We start from the raw sequence: 19,031 nt of genomic DNA, 5'->3' as shown, positions 1-19,031 counted from the left end.
GTAAGAAAATCATTCGCAAAGTAATTGAAATTGCATTTACTTAAAAACTCCCATTGAGCTCAATGTTATAATTGTGTTGCCTATTGCAACAACTGTAACTATTGCATTTATAGGTTTATTGCTTATTGAAAGTACTCAACTAGAGCATTTCATTCTGCGAAAGTATTTTGATACCTACTTGTGGTTCTAAAATAAAACAACTATATATTTATATATACAAAACAATTGGCCTAGAGGTCAGTTCTTGAGTGTGTGAGACCATTTGCTGACTGTGTACAACAAATGCTTTACACTGTCCTCTCATACTGCCTCACTGCTCTACTAAGCTATCACTTTAGAGAGTAAGGTTCTATCTAACTTTAACCTCTGCCAAACCTCTGGGGACTGTGGACTCTGTACACCCAGTACCTATTTGGGGACAGTATATACAGAGCCACTTTCTTACATAGAGCCAAATACCTTTTGCACAATAACATGAAAAAAACCATAAAGCATTTGATAGTAGAAAGTAGATTGCAAAAATATTGGCTTTTTAATTTGATGTGATTTTTGTGGAAGTGGTTGTTTTGACTGCTCTAGTTTGGCTATAACATAGCCAGAGAGCGGGACCTTGCACTGGAAACATGTACGAACACTCTCATAAAAAGGATATATAGCCCAGTGGCCATTTGAAGTTGTAACCCCCATTTACTTGTGAGTTACGTTTTGGTAATTTCTCCAAGAGATAGAACTCTGGGACTGGGAATTCTGGAAACCCAAGCTATTGCACTTGTTATAAGAATCTTTAACAGTGTTTACATCTTTCCATTACCGACACTTTGAACATGGATACATTTGCTTTTCATTTTCTTAGCCTCCAGAAAAGAACTATTTGGCTTATGGCTGTTGCCCCAAAACTTAGTGAGCAAGTTGGGGTAGGGTCAAACAACGGAAAGGGAGGTTGAGTGCCATATATATCACTTATGAGGGGTATAAAAAGAAAGACTTCTTCCCTTTTACCTCAAGCCTATTCAGTCATGATTATGTTTATAGATTCTGTTTGTTTGTTGCAGCTTTTTTTTTAATAATATCGGCTAGTAAGCATGTGGTTAAAAAACATGCTAGATATCAATTTTTCTCCTTGCGCAATTTCCCCGAAAATAAGGCACACAATCTGAGTAAAGTCCTCAATACAGGTGTCGCTTCTGGTAAGATGTTGTCTTTGAAAACCGTTAACATGGACAGGCATGTGTCTTTGAGTAAGTACTCTTCCTTCAGATAATGTTTTTCAGCACACGCAATGCACATGCTTATGGCAGGGAAGTAGGAGACTGCCCCTTATGAGAGTTCTATGGTCTATAGCATCAACATGTAGCTGCTGCAGTTTGCAATGAAAATTTGTTGATCTTCATGTTACCTCGGAGATGGTTCAAAATGGAAATCTAATGATTGCTTTTATTAGCTCCTTCCATCATTGTCATCAGTGATTTCTTTTAACCGGAGGTATTATTTATTGTCAATAAATACTCATATGGGTATTGATGAGGCGGTCACACAGAGATTTGATTTTTGATGGTTCACAGATTACAGTACACTTATTCTGCACAAGTGGGTATTCATTAATAGGAACCAATTTGTTAAGCACTTCATGCTTTACCTTGTCAGTTCAAGCCTGCCTCACCCCTAACAAATACTACAGAGGTATTTCATTTGAGACATTTACCTGTGTGCATTGTATATAAGCCTGGGCAAAGCACTACGCTACGCTCGTGTAGTTTGCGAAGTTCGCGCTACTTCGCACTACGCGAACTGCACGTAGCACAGTGCGAACACGCGTAGCGTAGTGTTGCGTAGTGCTGCGGTCATTTTTTGCTTGCTCGCGGTCCTCAACGTCAAGTTGGCGACCGTGAGCAAGCAAAATGACATCCCGGCGAGACTTTTTCCTTGTTCGCGATCAGCAACTTCAAGTTGGCGATCGCGAGCATGGAAAATAAACCTCCCGGCGAGATTCCCAACGCGAGGAGGTCAGGTTTCTCATTGCGAGTGGTCGCGTATGCTCGCGACCGCTCGCGATGAGAAACTACCAGTTCGCGTTGAGAAAGCTGAAGCTCGAGTAAAAATCTACTCGAGCAGCAGAAAACTACAGCTCGCACTGTGCAAGATGCCATTTTCAATGATTGCACAGTGCCGGTTGCTTGTCCGCACTGTGCAATCATTGAAAACGAACATCTGGCACAGTGCGAACAAGGTACTACGCAGTTCGCGAAGTGCTACGCGTAGCTCGCGTAGTGCGAACTTCACTTTGCGTAGCTTCGCGAAGTGCTGCTTCGCGAAGTGCTACTTCGCGAACTACGCCCAGCCCTAATTGTATACCTGTTAGCCTGTCACCTGACATCAGATATACATCGCAAACAAAGATCTCCACTAAATGTGGCAAATGTTAAATCATATTTGAAGTGGAATAAGACTGTTTTGGAGGGTAACTTCTGTGTGTGGATTATCCAGAGAGAAATATGTGCTTGAAGCCAGGAAGCACTCAAAATGACACCCTTTCAGTTCCATAATGGTAGTTGACCTAGTTTATTTACTTCATTCTGGTCCAGGCACTGCAAATCTCCATTACCGTAGCAAAACTCCCTCATGTGTAATTAATACACATTGAGCACCCACCACAAAGTGATTTCAAATTTGTGTGAATTGGGTACAAGTTTGCCATATTATATTAGTGGTATAATTCTTCGGCACCAGCTGCAGTATCTTAATTTTTGGATGTGTGTTCCGAGGGGGTGGAAAAGCCACAATCTCAACTCTTCAGATGACCTATTGTATGTCATCATGGATGATTTGAAATTTTCCATCAGGGAAGTCTTTTGTTACAAATGAAGGAGATGCACATTACAATCAATATATCAATTTTGTTGGGGGGGTGTATGCCTTTTTTTCCTGCTTGGACAAACGCTTGCTCTCACTTGTACTCATACATGTGCCTTTACTGATTAATTTAGGCTTATCTTAATGCTAGGTAGGCTATTTAGGCTGTATTATCATATTTACCTCCTTTTACCGCTATTTAGTATGGTCAGGACCGTTGTTCCATATTTGGCTAGCTCCAGGATGTTTGCAAGGTTAAAGCATGCTTAATAAACATTTTAAATAAATAAACTCTTACTTTTAGCAAAGTTAGTATACATTTCTAACTTTGTGACTGAGAAATGAGTTACATTTGAACTTGTTTAGGCTACAGCAGCGAGTCGCTCGATCTTTTTTTAACATAAGCAACCATTGGAAAATAGCCGCTGATCACTGTGTCTGAGTGTCATGAAATGGTTTGGTATACAAGAATCATTTTGCGGGAGAAATGAAGGAGTAATGAAGGTTTATATTTTTAATATTCTACAGGACTCCTTTGGTGATTACACCTTCAGCAGTGTCTTTGTATCAAGAAAAGAGTCTTGCGCAGGCGTGCAGGTTTCTAAATCAACTGAGTGAATTACCTTCAGTTTCATGCACATGAGAACATAATGGTGCTATTTTTTTCATATTACTGCTCTAGTGATGTTATGTAGTGTTTGACATCTGTCCGTTTTGTTTCATAACTGGTGTATTTCAATTTTTGCCATCAGGAACCCTCACGGTTGAGCAGATCTATCAGGACAGAGACCAGTTTGCCAAGCTAGTGCGTGAGGTGGCTGCTCCTGATGTAGGACGTATGGGTATCGAAATCTTGAGCTTCACTATCAAGGTACAGACAATGAATACAGTAGAAGCACCTCAAAGAGCTATTGTGGACAAAAAAGATGTCCGGTTGATCTTTTCCTGATAAAAGAATGTCATATTACTCTTACTCCATGTATTCCTCTTTTGTCTAAGCATTTCATCCATTTGTGACTGAATGGTTTGAGATCAAGGATGTCAGCACATCTGTTTTGGGCAGTTGCTGGGCAATGTTAGCCTATGTATCTAATGAATATCTCAATGTCTTCGTTTCCATCAACCTTACTTCTGCATTATATCTGTCTTATGTTTAGATTGTCTAAAATTGTTTGAATCATAATGGGAATCATTACTATCTTATCGTAGAATATTGTTTAACAGCAGGCAATTTGCTTTCTTTGAGGCTTTCTATCAGGAACTATTAAGTGGATTGTTCTTAAGCTCTGCCCAGAGCCATCCTTAAATTTTCGCCACACAGATGAAGTCTTTGAATGGAGCTCATGCTGATTATGACAAATTCTTTGTGTAAAGCCCTTATCAGGATAAATGGGTTTCAAAGGTTGGTGCATAGCCTTTGCCAAACATTTTTTTTTATTTTAAGTATAATATTAATTTGGCACTTTAAGCAAGTAGTGCCTTTTGAGGCAACTAGGCCTCAACTTCTGAATCACTTTGCCTGGGCTGGAGTCTAGAAACCTTTTTCCTTACGGCTGAAGAGAAAGGAAAGGGAAAATAAATTCTTTAAAAATGTAGTTACTGAACATCTTTTGAAAAACCCTTATAAGATTGCATTCATTGTTCAGTTTTGCAGCATTAGATCGTTCATAGTCACATTCTTGAATCATACCCCATTGTCAAGGTGGCAGTCCCCATGTACACTTAAAATGGCAGTATGAGAGTACAACATGCCTGACTGGTCTTAAACCTATGTCACTTTAGCAGTACACTAGCCTCATTTTAAATGACCCAAAGTCCATCCAGTAAGTTGTGAGTGACTTGAACCCCAGAGACCACCTGACCTCTGATTGAAACTGCATGTTTTGTGAAAAGGGGGTTCTAGAGCTTTTTTCAGTCTGTAATCCTTTTGTTTTTTCTCAAATGCTCAACATCTATCCTGAACCAACTTTCCTTGGATGCTGTGTAATTCCACTGCTACCCCAGGATTTGATTTACCTCTGCAGTACCATAGAAGAATATCTCTAGAGATGTATGTTCGTTCAAATTATATACGGCTTGTGGCAAATTGAAGGTTCATAGAATGTGTATTTACTGTGCTTGCAAGATCTGCAGGACATTTTATGTCACAACCCTAAATGTGCATAAGGGAAAGCTCTTCATGTGTTCTTTGATTTATTGGAAATCTGTATCAGACTATTAGAGGGATATTTTAGATCTAAAGAAATATATTTTTCTTTAATTGTGCATGTTTAGTTTGTGATTATGTATGTCGTGCAACCATTTTTTGTTTTACTTAACAAGACAGGGCTTCCTACCAAATCACCCAGTTGGGTTAGAAGGGGTAAAGGGTGACATTCAGTTTTGATTTTAGCATTGTTAACACTGCGACCCAGAAGATATTTGAGAGAGGCTTACCAGAATGTATAACCGGAATCAGTGAGTGCAATAAGTTTGTCTGAGCCTCTAAACATAATAAAGGGGTGGACAGAAAAGGAGATTTTTTAAACTGCCAGGTCCTTTTAGAGGCTAGAAAGGGAGTCTGATGATGAAACAAAATTGTCTGCGTTATCATTTCAGGTGCTTCTACAAAACCCCACCATGAAAGATATTTAGATCTTTTTGTTCAGTAATATCAGACGTGCTTTAATGTCCTGTTCGCATTAATGGATGCAGTACCTGTCAAATTGTTAATTAGGGAAAACTATAAATACTTCAGAGGATCACTAATCATATCTGCCGTACATTGAATGTTGTACGGCCTGCCTTCAGTTTTATTATTGTTCAATTTATAACCTGAAACAAGGGAGTAGTTGATAAAACAAAGAATGGCTAAAATTGAACAAAGAGAATATTTGCATGCACATCCAGTTGATGGGAATTTGTGCCAATCTTTAGTTCTTTAAACTCCTTCTCATACTTTAAAACTTCAAAAAGCAGTTCAAACACAGTTAGAAACAAGCATTGGCATAGCCAATAGGTCTCGCTTTTGGGACCTTATAAGTGTTTAGCCATGCAACGGTTGATGTTGTTGCACCAAGGATATTGTGCTGCATATCTAAATACTTATAAGGTCCCAAAAGCGAGACCTATTGTCTATGCCAATGCTTGTTTTACTTGTTAACACTGTCGGGGCATTAGTTGCACTTCATTAGTACCAGTTTAACGCCCAAATATAACAATAAACTACAAAAAGGTGACCAGTCAACCATTACAAAGGGACTTCCACTGTGCCACAACATGTGTCACTACGTTCTTAGTAACTTTTGAACCATTTAAGCTAGAAACTATATTTTTGTTAAAATTTGCAGACAATGCAGCAGGTGGTGGATTATGTGGAAACGCAGCAAATCTATAATTATGCAGAAGTCTCCATTGATTATAACCAATTAGACTACAAATTAAATGCTTCCAACAGACTAGTGAATCCTCTTTTGAAGTCCGCTGATCTTCCAAACATTCTAGAACGGAGGGGGTGTTTAGGACCAGAATGTTTTGTGCCTGGGATGCAGAATGTTTTGTGCCTGGGATGAAAGCCCTTTAGTCATCCTTGTGAGCCGAAGGAAGAGGCTGGGGTATTATTAGCCAGTATCCAGTCTGTCCTGGCAGGCAACAAGTGATTGTCAGTAGTTTAAATTGGATATTTTATGGTCAACATCAAGGTGATGCACACAAGGGGTGGAAGAGGGATGGAAGGTGTCCAAGGAAAGTGAACTGAACACCTGAGCCCCTGCTTTTTCTGTTGCGAAGCGCGCACATCCATGGGTTCTGGTAAATAAAACCTGTGCGATAAAGAGTTTAAAGTATCTAGCCCTGTGGAACTACCTTTGTAATGCATGATTTTTGCAATGAATTATTTGTAAAGTGTTCTTTGAACACTCCTATTTGCCATTGTATTTCCCAAAAGGAATTGCTTGGGTTTCTCGCCCAAAGCAGTTCTGTATAATTCAGGTCAAGTTACTGACAAACGGTGTTTCCATGTGCTACAAACATGCTAACGGTTCCTTTCAACACGGATTACGCACCCCAGCACCACGTGGTTAAATTCTGTATTTTCTCCCATTTAGTAGGGGCTGGACGATATTTTTTTGGAGGAAAACAAAACCGAAAGGTGTTTGCCAAATTACAGATTTAGCCTTAAAACGCCACTGCCTTTAATTACATGCATTTATTTACATGTGTTGCAAGCAAATTATTTTGTTACAAAAACGAATCAACTTGGGATACAATAAAACTAAAGAGTGACAAAAATAATTGTTTGAAACAAACATAAAGGCCACAATCATTTGCCTGTCATAATTCGGAGCAAAAAGGTATCTGATTGGGAGTGTGGTAATTTATCGAAGCTTTGGCCTCAGTAAAATGAAAAAATTAAAAACTCACTACACCTGCTATGCAATGCTTCTATGTTCATAGTCATTCTCTGGCATTCATGGTGGAACAAAGACTAGACAAAGGAGTCACACATTCCGTGGGGCTTATATGTTCCAAGTGCTCAGGAAGAAAAGACTGGAAGTAGCTGATGTCTCTGGTAGTGAGACAGCACATGGTTTTGATATAAAGTGTAGTGTTCTGAGTGTGGGAATGAAAAAACTTTGCCTTGTTAAGATCTGCTGGCTATGATTGCGCTGTATGCTTCCATAGAACAGTAGCTGTGCTCGGTGTCAGAAAAGGAGCGGGAAGAAACCTAAAAGTTCCTAGCAGCACTGGTCCAATTAAAGGGTTTTCCAACCTAAACGTTCCTAAGAGAAGGTTTTATCGAACAGACGACGGTCAGAGGAGGTTTTCAGGTGTGTTAAGAAACAGGCTATTGCCAGAAGAGGGCATGAGCTACAATATAGGAAGAGGACTGCCAATCAATTGACATGGGCGGTGGATGGGAAGACGACGACTTTCTCAAAAAGATAAAACTCATGAAACTAACTCACCATAGCTTGAAAAAGACACAAAGCGGCACAGTCCTGCTTTGAAATCAAATACACCAATAGGACTAATAACACAGGAAGTGTGTGCTTCTAATAAATACATCACATGATGTTGGTGGATTGCATAGGAAACACTCATGGAAGGTTTAGTACATCTCTCAATACACTTTGACTTATTGTAAATGTAATTGGATTCATATAGCACTTACTACCACTGACAAGCTGTCGAACTGCTTTGCGGTGAATAGCACGCACCTCCGGAATCCAAAAAGGGTTAGTAATGGTTAGTATAGGGAACAAGCATTGGCCGCGCGCGCACCTCGCGCTCAAAGTAAAAAAAAACACAAAAAAACCTGCGAGACGCGCTCTGTGGTGGGGGAGGGGCATTGAAGCGAGGCGCGTTCTTGGCCGAGCGAGAGGAAAGCCATATGGTGCCTCTGCTCGTGCCTGTGCACATGAACGCTCGCAGAATGCCCGCCAAAAGTGCGGTCGCACTTTTAAAAGCCCTGTTTACTAAATGTCTCGCCGAGCAGCGCATGCGCTGACTCAGGCGAGACCTAAAAAGAGATGAGGATAATGGGCATCCTTGTCTCATACCTTGATTATACTTTGTTTTAACGTTAGGGAACTTAACCAAACTCTTGAGATTTCATGAATGCTGTAGGATTCCGATAGTGTGCTATTACACAGCAAGCATTACGAATAGATTTATCTACAAAGTTTATGTAACTGAATTGCCTGATGTAGTCGCCTGAAAGTCTGCTCTTCAGTAATCCCGTCTGTGACAAACTAATCAATGAAGGCAAGCTCCTTTATTTAAATGATTAGTCGATATTTTGACATTAATTACACTTCAGGATTTAATATTGTCAAAGTGACAATTTGCAGTGTCCATTGGGTCTTAGTTCTGATCCACAAAGAGGACAATGTTTTTTTGAAGAAAGAACAAAAAGACATGATCTAAGGTAAAAAGACATTTCTGTTGAATGCATTACGTAAGCTGGCTGCCCCTGGTGATTTTTCAACTGGAAGTTAATCTATGGCTAAATATAGTTCTTATCATGAAAGTGGAATTTTTTACATTTATTTTTATTCCTTAATTAATGTAGGATGACTTAATTTACAAAAATGTTGTATAATCTCTTCATTTTGACCCAAATTAGAGGTATATGTCTCTTTGCCGAAATAAAGAATTTGCAGCATTTTTTTCCGTTCATGGGGACTGCCCCAGGTCTTATTTTGACCGTGTTAATGTAGAATGAAAAATATCCTAGCTATCGTAATAGAAAGTTTCAATTTTATTAAGGACACAGAGGCGAGGATTATGCTTAATGCTTTCTTCACTTTATTCACAGCAGCCACTTCTCAATAGTACTGAACAAAACCACATTTCTCATGAACCACAGGGAAATTGGTAAAAACAAACAGTCAACATAATGCACCAGGTCCCATTGTCCAATCAGATGCTAGGGTCCCCAGCGTAGTCATTCGTCTCTTTCCCCAAATCATCTTTTGTTTCACGAGTCACACCATTGCCCTTTTTCTACCCATCTTGATTTCCAGTATCCATGCCGGGAACAAAAGATTAAATTACCACAAGAAACTTGATCAACCAGAACAATCTACCAAAACCAAGTATGCACAAGAACATATCTACTGAAATCATAAGTTTATCACAGTCAAGACCGCGACAGCAGAACAAACTCAATACTTACTAGTCAGGGGAAGGGCTTCCCCGATCAGCTATCCATGGGTTGGATAATCCTCGCCTCCGTGTCCTTAAGAGAATTGAAACTTTGTTACGATAACTAGGACATTTTTCGTTCTGTCAGGACCAGAGGCTCGGATGATGCTAGTTTAAAGTTTACTTACACCAAATGAGCCATATCCAAAATGAGCTCAAACTAGAACCTTTTAAAGGTAGAGTTTGAGTACCAATCAGCCGCGTTCATGATGCCCTCAAGCCGCGCCCCTAGACTGAAGGCCTTAGAGGCCATGGCCCCCCTAGTGAAATGGGCACCAAAAATTGTGAGATCTATGCCGGCCTCCTGCATGACTCACTTCACCCAACGTGCTATGATTGGAGATGAAACCGCCTTATGAAGCTTCTGATAGCGCTTAGTTCTCTCTCTCCTGGAGGCCTGCTATCCGCTAACCTCTCCTCATATGCTTTAAGACATTGCACCACGCATAACTTAGGAGAGTCTGGAAAGGCTGAGTACTGTATAACCCTAGTGTTAGATTTATAATCATAAAGGAGACCCCAGTGAATGAAAGCGTTCTTCCCTTAGTCTCTAGGGCCCTAACATCAAAACCGTTCTGCACGATACCAAGCAGAGAAGCGTTGCCAGCTTCACCCAGTTCTCCTTCCTTGAGAAAATCCTATTCGGTTGTCAAGATTGGAAAAGAATGAGCACCTTATTAACACCCTAAATTTTTGAATAACCTGGTTTTGGCAGAAGGGAGAACTTGATACCACAAAGCAAGCGACATACAAAAGGAAGCTACCCCACTGGGGGTACCCTCTGTGGGTACATGCGCCACCGATCTAGCGGAATGAAAGGTGTTGATGGAACGATAGGCTAAGCCTTGTTGGGCCAGACTGACCAAAAAGTTCAGGATCTGAACTACATCAGCACCTAAAGGATCAAAACCCCATTGCACACATCCAATGACACCATCGCGCCCAAGCCAACCTTTATTGCTTGACTGTGCTGTCAGACCAAGCATTGAACAAGAGGTCTTCAGCCTGAGGCAAAAGGCCAGTGATTGACCATCTACCTCTGTAATCTTCCTTTTTTTTTTTTTTACTTTTTTATTGAGATCAGGGCAAACGGTCAGCTCGGCAAAGTATTCCACATTACAAAACAATTCACAGATTAAAGTATCAGATAAATCGAGGAGAGCAAAAGTACAAAAGTCAGAATTAGAGATCAGAGAGATATTACTTATAAGAGAGCAGGTATAACCAGCATTAATAAAAGTAAAAAAAAAAAAAAGGGGAGAGTTTTTAGGGGTGTGATGGGCTTCAATCCTTCCCTCGTCACTCGCCTCTGACGCCTCTCTAACAAGTATCATAACTTCATTCATCACCCCTACCCAGCTACAGCTCCTTCAAGTGAATGAAGACCCCCAGGTTCTATCTATCTTTTGAAGAGATTTAGCACCTCTAATCTTAGCTAGAGAGAGTTCCATAATATACATTTCTTTAACAAGAAGCCACCACTCCATTTCATGCGGTGGATTTCTTGTGATCCATGTCCGTGCAATAATCAATCTAGCACATCCAATCAAAATATTACTCAGATCTACTTGTGAAACTGCTAATGAATTATTTAAAATCGGAGTTCCGAGCAGTACATTAGTTATTGGTTGTAACAGAATCTGAGCCATACCTTGACTTATTTTAGACCAAAATTCCGCAAGTCTAGGGCACTTAAATAGCATATGTTCCAAATTTGCAGCTAAAAGGTCACATTTAGGACATCTTGTCCGCTCGGTGTTAGAGCTATTGTTGGACCATTTTGAGATTCTTTCTGGAGTATAATGTCACTGGCAAATAGTTTTATATTGCTGTAATCTCAAACTAGAAGAGTGAACGGAACGATTTATACTGCAGAGCGAAGAAGAGATCTGATTAGCAGTGATATTTAAGCCCAATCGGGAGCTCCATTTTTCCGCTATTTTCCCACAGTCGTCTAGTTTAAAGGAGACTAAGACGCTATATCCAAAACTGATGAATGATCTGACCTTGCTAGAATAGAAACATTTCCAAATATCTGAGTCTGATATATTTAATAACTTCATTTTACGTATTAAGTAGTCATGTATTTGAATATATTTAAAACGTGAAGTTTCAGATACTTTATAGAGTGTTCTTAGTGTCTCAAAGGCCAGTAAGCCGTCTTTACCGTATAAATCGCCGAGTGTCTCTATTCCGGCCACTTTTCACAATAAGAATGTCCCATCATGGAATATCCCTGGAAGACCAAGATTAGCCCATAAAGATAATTGAGGATGAAAAAGAGTCGTATTGCACTTTGTCAAAATAAGTTGCCATATTTTGGCGCTATCTCTAATGGTCTTAAATTTTACCCGCTTGAAGTAGTTTGGGTCATTCACTTTTGCTAAAAACATGTTAGAATCCTCTCCCAACGAAAATTGGTAGCAATAATACAGTTGCTTGTTGCGAATGAACAAGCTGCGAAGACGACTGAGAAAAGCTGAGAAATAGTACAGTCTGAAATCGGGGAAGTTGAGACCACCTTGGTTAAGATGTAATTTAAGCAGAGAGATTGATCGGCGAGCCTTCTTGTAGCCCCATATATAACTACTAAAGATCCCGTCTAAGCGTTTAAAGTACATGTTATTAACGAAGAGTGGTATGGACCTAAATAAGTATAAAAATTTAGGTAATCTACTCATTTTAATTAAATTAATCCTACCGATAATACTAAGAGGAACCGTATGCCACTTTTTTAAAGTTGTAACAGTTTCTTTGATAAGAGCCTCATAATTAAGTTTAATTATTTCGTTTATATCAGAAGAAATTTTAATGCCAAGATAAATGGCTGTTCTACAAGTGCCTATGATCGGGACTGGCGATTTATAATTCATAATGATTTGCGTTTTATGTGAATTAAGTTTATAACCGGAAGCGGCCCCAAATTTATCAGCCTCCTCGATAATACCCAATATAGCTTCCGGTATGTTAGTTGAATAAACCGCTATGTCATCGGCATAGGCTGTGATTTTTAACGAATTCTGACCATGTTTAAAAGGAGTGATATTGGGGTGAACTTGTAAAGCAGCAAGGAAAGGTTCCAACGATAACGCAAATAACAAAGGTGATAATGGACATCCTTGCCGTGTACCGCGGTTAATAGGAAAGCTAATCGAAGTTAGCCCGGCGTAGCCGAGTTTAGCCGTTGGATGATCATACAAAGCCTGTAGCCATTTAAGATATTGACCGTGAAAGCCCAGAGTAGTCATTGTTGACCAAAGATAGTCCCGCCCCACTCGATCAAACGCTTTTTCTGCGTCCAGAAGTATCATTCCGAGTGGGGTGGGACCGAGTCTGGCCACATCGAATGCAGTGATGGCCATATTAATATGAGCAGTAGTATCTCTCCCCAAAACAAAGCCATGTTGTTGAGAAGTCACCAGCTGAGGTATAAGTGGGGCTAATCGAGTAGCCAGTACCTTGGCAAAAATGTTAGCGTCTACATTGATAAGCGAGATGGGTCTATATGACCCACACTGATCTCCTGGTTTACCTTTTTTTTTAAAAAAAAACAATCTTGGTTGTATTCCAAGATTCAGGTGCCTTTCCAATGATTCCAATATTGCTTATCACATTAGATAATAATGGCGACAGTTCCTCCAAGCATAGTTTATAAATATCTAATGGGATAGTATCCTCTCCAGCAGCTTTGCCTAAGGGGAGCGAAGCGACAGCCTTTCTAATCTCTGATTCAGTGATGTTATCAGAGAGAAGCGCAATTTCTTCAATCTGTTTTCCCTTAGTTAAATTAGTGTCCAAATATTCTTGAATCTTATTCATGGCCGGCTGCTCATCTGGAGTATAAATGCCCGGTAATATGCCACAAATTGCTCGAGAATCTGCTCTGGTTGAGTATATACCATATTATTTTGACCTTTAATTGTTTTTATGAGTGTTCTAGATTTGTCGTCAGCGACTTTGTATGCTAAAATTTTTCCTATCTTGTCCCCGCTCTCATATTGGGAGAGATGATATTTATGTAAGCTGTTCATATTTTTCTCCATTAGCCTAGTTTTAATATTAAGCTTAGAGCTGGCTAGTTTCTGACATATATCAGCTACATTTGATATATCCTGTATCAGTGCCTGTGCCAGTTGATTTTCTAGCATACTTACAGCATTGCCCAGCTCCTCCCAGCTGCGTTTATATAGTAAATTTTGATTTAGAACAAATTGTTGTGTAAACCCTCGTATACTCGCTTTAACAGTATCTCAAACTATACTGGGTGAAGCTGAATTTATATTTATTGTAATAAATTCCACTAAATGTGCTTTTAGTTGTGAGATATAGTCCTTATTGGACAGAAGATGTCGGGGAAAAGTAATTATCCTTGGTTTCTGGCCAGTCTGTGGCATATTAAACGATAGTATGATTGGATTGTGGTCCGAAGACACTCTCGGACAAAGCTCCATAGAGCTGTTCGCCAGAATATTGTCTGATACCAAGGCCATATCAATTCTTGAGCAAAGTTGATGAGGTGCTGAATAATAAGTAAAATCCAGCGATAGAGGGGTATAATGTTCTCCAAGCATCTTTTAAATTATGGATGCGTCCCAGTTCGATAATGGCAGCTCGGGATCGACGCATCCTCCGAAATGCTCGGTGTTTTGTAGTATCGATATCATAATCCATAATCAAGTTGAAATCCCCCATTATGATGAGTTCTCCACTGCTATCCAGTAATTCTATATTTAACCTATCGATAATAGAGGGGTCGTCAGTATTTGAACCGTAGAATACACAGAAAGTAGAAGTATTACCAAGCCATAGTATCTGAGCAATGGCCCACCGGCCAGCTTTATCTACCTTAGTTTTAGTTATTGCCATGTTTAGCCTTTTCTGTCTTAAAATAGCGACACCTCTAGTTGGAGTACTACATTCTGCACATGCTATCGCGTCATATCCTAATTGCCCAAGAAGCTTACGGTCTTTATAGATAATATGCGTTTCAGAAAGTAAAGCGAGCTGAGGTTTATAAATTTTTAACTCTTCGGTAACCAGTCGTCTCTTGTTCCTACTATTGAGACCTGCAACATTCCATGCCAGACATCTAATTCTGTACATCATTTAAACACATTTCGCTCCTCCGCCCATTTTCGAATTTCCCAAAAATATCTCAACAAAAAATTAAGATAACCAAATATCTTCCCATTCACCCTGATCATTTTGACAATTTTACCGCCCCCCCCCCCCCAGTCCACCCCTGCAGACCCTCCCAAAGGGGTTCAGACCAAACCCCTGCCCCCAGTCCCTAAGAGGAGGAAAACCTCTTATACCCTGCTGCCGCTGACTGGGCAGCTCTAAAGAGTAACAGCAGAGGAGATCAACCTGCTAACCAACATACATTTATTCCTTTATGTAATAGAATCCAAATATTATAGTGCTCCGATCCCCCCCCCAACCTGGCCTCTAATCACTCCCCCACCACTTTCTTCCAGCCAGTTGAACTAAACAGTAGCAGTAACCTTTCCATTTTCCAATATATATATATATATTTTTTTTAACTCCACCCTTCACTAAGATGTTAATTTAGAGAGCACTTGTTCTGCCTCCTCGTCTGTAAATATATATGTACGCCCCCCATTGATCACCTTTAATCGAGCTGGTTCCTGCAAGAAAGCCTGACCTCCCAGAGCCTTAAACGGATCAATAAGCTGACGTAACCTCCAGCGTCTATCCATAGTACTCTTACTAAGATCAGATCTTACAAAAAAAGATATGGATTCAGTCGCGACGGGGGAGTTGGGCCTAGCTTTAAGTGAAACAGCCTGTCTGAGCAAAAAATTCCCAAAGTAGATCAAAAAAGTGCGAGGAAATTTGCTCCCCCTATTTGCTACATAAAGTGGTAGTCTGTGAGCTCTCTGAATCAGGGAATCCCAGTCCCAGTCGGATAGATCGGGGAAGGCTTTCTGGAATAATAGCACAATATATGCCCTTGGATCAGCCCCTTCAGATCTTTCGGGAATGCCAAAAAGTCTGAGATTGAGTCGTCTTTGCCGGTTTTTCATGTCTTCCAGCTTGTCCCACATCTGCTCGATTTGTTCCTGATGTTTGTTAACCATACTCTGACTGTTGGTAGACACTTCCTCGACAGTCGAGACTCTTTGCTGTAGAGATTCCATATCCTGAACCACTCCTCCTACTTTATTACTTAAGTCCTGCATGAAGTGCTGAATCTTAATATTGTCTTCCCTTAATTGAAGAAATTGCTGCTGCGTTTCCTTATGCTGGTCAGATAGAGTCTGCAAAATGATGTCAAGAGGAAGGTTTTGTTTTTCAGACCTATCGGAGTCATTGGCAGAAGGAAAATTTGAAGAAGAACGTGAGGGAGCGTCCGACGTGATGAGATCTGGCGTTTGCTTGGGGGTGATGATATTACCTATAGATACTAGTTTCTCAGTAGATGCCGCAGTCGCAGAGTCATGACCACTGAGTGGGTTAGAAACGATTGGCAAACAGTCAGTTAGTGCCTGAGGAGGGGGGGGTAAAGAGGACGATGGTATATCCACTTGTATTTGAAGTTGGGTTAGAGACACTTCTTTTGTCTGGTCTTCCAATATGGAACTAGCGCCAGAGAGGCGGAGAGCCATTTTCTTCACTCTCCCGTTAGCCTGGATCCATTTGCGAAGTGGGCTATTATCCACTGTGGATCTCCCATGTGGCTCTGAGTGGCTTGTGCTAGCTTTAAAAGCTGCTGTAGTTTTGCCTTTTTTTAGCTTATTTTTAGCCTTAGATTTCCCTTTTTTACGTGTATTTTTTTTTTTTTTTTTACAGAGTCAGTCGGTGAGTTGAGTAATGTCTCAAACTCTTCATTAGATTCCTCCTCATTGTCTCCATTTAAAGCAGTATCTTCTAAATTTAGAACCGTCTCACCCATCTCTTGTAGTCCCTGGTTTGAATCATTTAGCCCAGCAGAGTCAGACACAACAGGCCCCATGGAGCTATTTTTCTCAAATGCATAGGCTATAATAGGGTTAGGAGTTGTTACATAGGAGGTATCAGCTGATTCCTTGTCAGTAGTAAGTTCGTTAGATCTCCTGCTATCAGTTGATACCCCCCCCTGATTACAAGGAGAGACCGCGCTCAGCTCTACGCCATCGGCACCCCCCGACAAGCCGACAGTTGAAATGCATGTATCAATCGGGGCTATAGAAGCAGACAAAGCCTCAAGCTCAGCAAGACAAAGTCCCGATGTAGAGTGCCCCCCTTCATCTGCGTTTTTCTTTAAAAAGCCATTATTATAGATGGGGGACCCCCCTTCTACTTCCCTTTCACGCCGAGAATCGTTTGGGATGGCTAGAAGAGAAGGGCGGATCAACAGCTTACCCGTAATTGCTGAGTGTCCATCTGTCGGGTGTAGATTCTGGCTGCTTCCGACATTGATTTTAGTCTTGTTTGTAGTAGAAGAAACAGGACTAGTCTGAGAGACATCTATGAGTGCCGCAGCTTGCATCGTTTGCTTCATTTGGGTCAGTACATTCCGTCCTGTACGGCCGCCCCGTGCAGCTGATTTAGGGGCCATAAGAAAAAGATTTAAGTGTTTATCCGTGGCAGCAAGTCTCAGATTAAGAGCTGATATCGCCGGAGAGACGAGGGATGCGAGCAGGCGAGGCTCCGGGAAACTGAGCGCCGTCGGTAAAGCTGAACGCGCCGTCAACAGCAGCTGCCGGAGAATTCTAAAGAGCTGATACATCAGTCCTTGACTACTGCAGAGAGACCAATCCTCGTGTCATCTTTCACCTTTAGATAAGCTGGGTAGGTATTCAGAGCATTAATTCTTTAACGTAGTCATTTCTCTGTGTGAATAAACATGCAGATCAGAATCCATTAGCAGAGACCTCCTACTGCTGTAACTCCGTGGCGTGTCAGCCCGCCATCTTGACTCCTCCCCGCATTGATCTGTAATCTTTCACGCCATCAGGTGGAGGGATCCTTGCAGCTCCATCTGATGCGGGATACTATCTTGGTTGAGAAGATCATCTTGAGACGGGAGAGACGGATTAGGAAATCCCAAGACTGCTCCAGAAGAACGGGAAATCCTACTTGTGACTTTGAAATAGGGGTGATCAGGACCACCTCTGCTTGTTGCTGCCTGATCTGGCCCAAAGCTGTTGTGATCATCGCAGATAGGGGAAACACATATGCTCTCTCCTTCCTCCAGTCTTGCAAAAACACGTCTGTGGCAACCGCCAGAGGATCTGGTCTCCAACTGATGGTCCAACATGGAGGCAAATAAATCAACAGAAAAAGGACTCCCCTGAGTTTGGAGACCGACAAAAACCTCTGGATGAAGTTTCCACAGACTGGAGTCCCCGAATTGAGGGGTCCGCCAATCCGCCACTTGATTTTCCCGAACCGGAAGATACTCCACCATCACCGATATCTGATGGTCCAGGCAGAACTGCAAAAAGTTTGTTGCCTGGTCGATCAGAACATTTGAACAGGTGCCACCCAGGTGATTGATGTACTGGACGGCCGAGATGTTGTCCATTTTCAGCAGGAGGTAAGACCGGATCTTATCCCTGGTCCAACATCGGACCGCAAAGGAATCTACTAGAAGCTCAAAACAGTTGATAATGCAACGCCTCCTCTTGCGGAGAACGCAACCTTCTGGTGGAAAAATCCGGTCCTGCCGTAGAATGTTACCTTGTTGCAATGAAGACCGTTTTTTTTTCTTTTTTCAAAACCTTATATTATTTTATACATTAACATTAAAGCATTCACCATATTCCATTCTTTCTGTGCTACGTAATGCAATCATCTCACTGACGACAATTTTTTTTTGGTCTCATTTCAAAAGAAGGGGCTATCGTGCATGACCATATGTATTCAGAACCCAAAGAGTTTATAATCCATCACTGACCCACCTTGATAGTTTTAATGTGCACCTTTTTGGCAAGTAAGATCAAGTTACCAAGCCTCCGAAGCGTTCCTGAGAAAAGTATCTCATCCGCCAACTCAGTTTGAAGAGCTTGTCTATGTTGTATCCTAATTTGTTGTAGTAGAACAGTAGAACCTCCCCCCGACCCTCCCCTGTCTACCACAATAGTCTGAAAATGTCTTAAGACATTTCACATTTAAAAATAGGTTTTTCAATCCATTCATTCGGCCCAGATTAATATTTCTTCTTACTACTGAAAAGTAAGCAACCACAGTCATAGCATGCGGGCTTCCATCAATCCACATTTGAAAACTTCTTCAGGTGATGCCAGAAAGCTTTCAGCGATGTGACTCAGATGACTGATGCACAGTGAAGGCAAAAAAAAGTACACTTGTATAAAAAGGGAGAAGCCCAAACTGAGCCCCAAGATGCCCATTATCCCCTTACCTCTCCCCCAAATCTGATACCGGAAGCAAACCAACCAATGGAAGATACCTAATGTCCATTACCCATCTCTTCCAGTACCCCATGCTTTTGCCTTAACCATTTAACATATATAAGCCTAACTTTAAAA

The 19,031-nt window shown here is 41.0% G+C and overlaps 1 protein-coding gene across 6 annotated transcripts in view; it reads left to right on the top strand.

Annotated features, from left to right (window-relative positions):
- The window catches only part of FLOT2 (flotillin 2), a 456,818-nt gene that overhangs the window by 305,875 nt on the left and 131,912 nt on the right, over window positions 1–19,031 (top strand). For all 6 annotated transcript variants that reach the window (XM_085649154.1, XM_085649151.1, XM_085649148.1 and 3 more), the window contains one exon: window positions 3,603–3,721. In XM_085649154.1, coding sequence (XP_085505280.1) covers window positions 3,603–3,721 — 119 coding nt within the window. The remainder of the gene's footprint in view (window positions 1–3,602; window positions 3,722–19,031) is intronic.

Source organism: Triturus cristatus, chromosome 3_2 (assembly GCF_964204655.1).
Source record: "Triturus cristatus chromosome 3_2, aTriCri1.1, whole genome shotgun sequence".
NCBI classification, from domain to species: Eukaryota; Metazoa; Chordata; class Amphibia; order Caudata; family Salamandridae; genus Triturus; species Triturus cristatus.
Note: the sequence above shows the minus strand (reverse complement) of the source record. Positions and strands in the feature narration are given on the sequence as shown.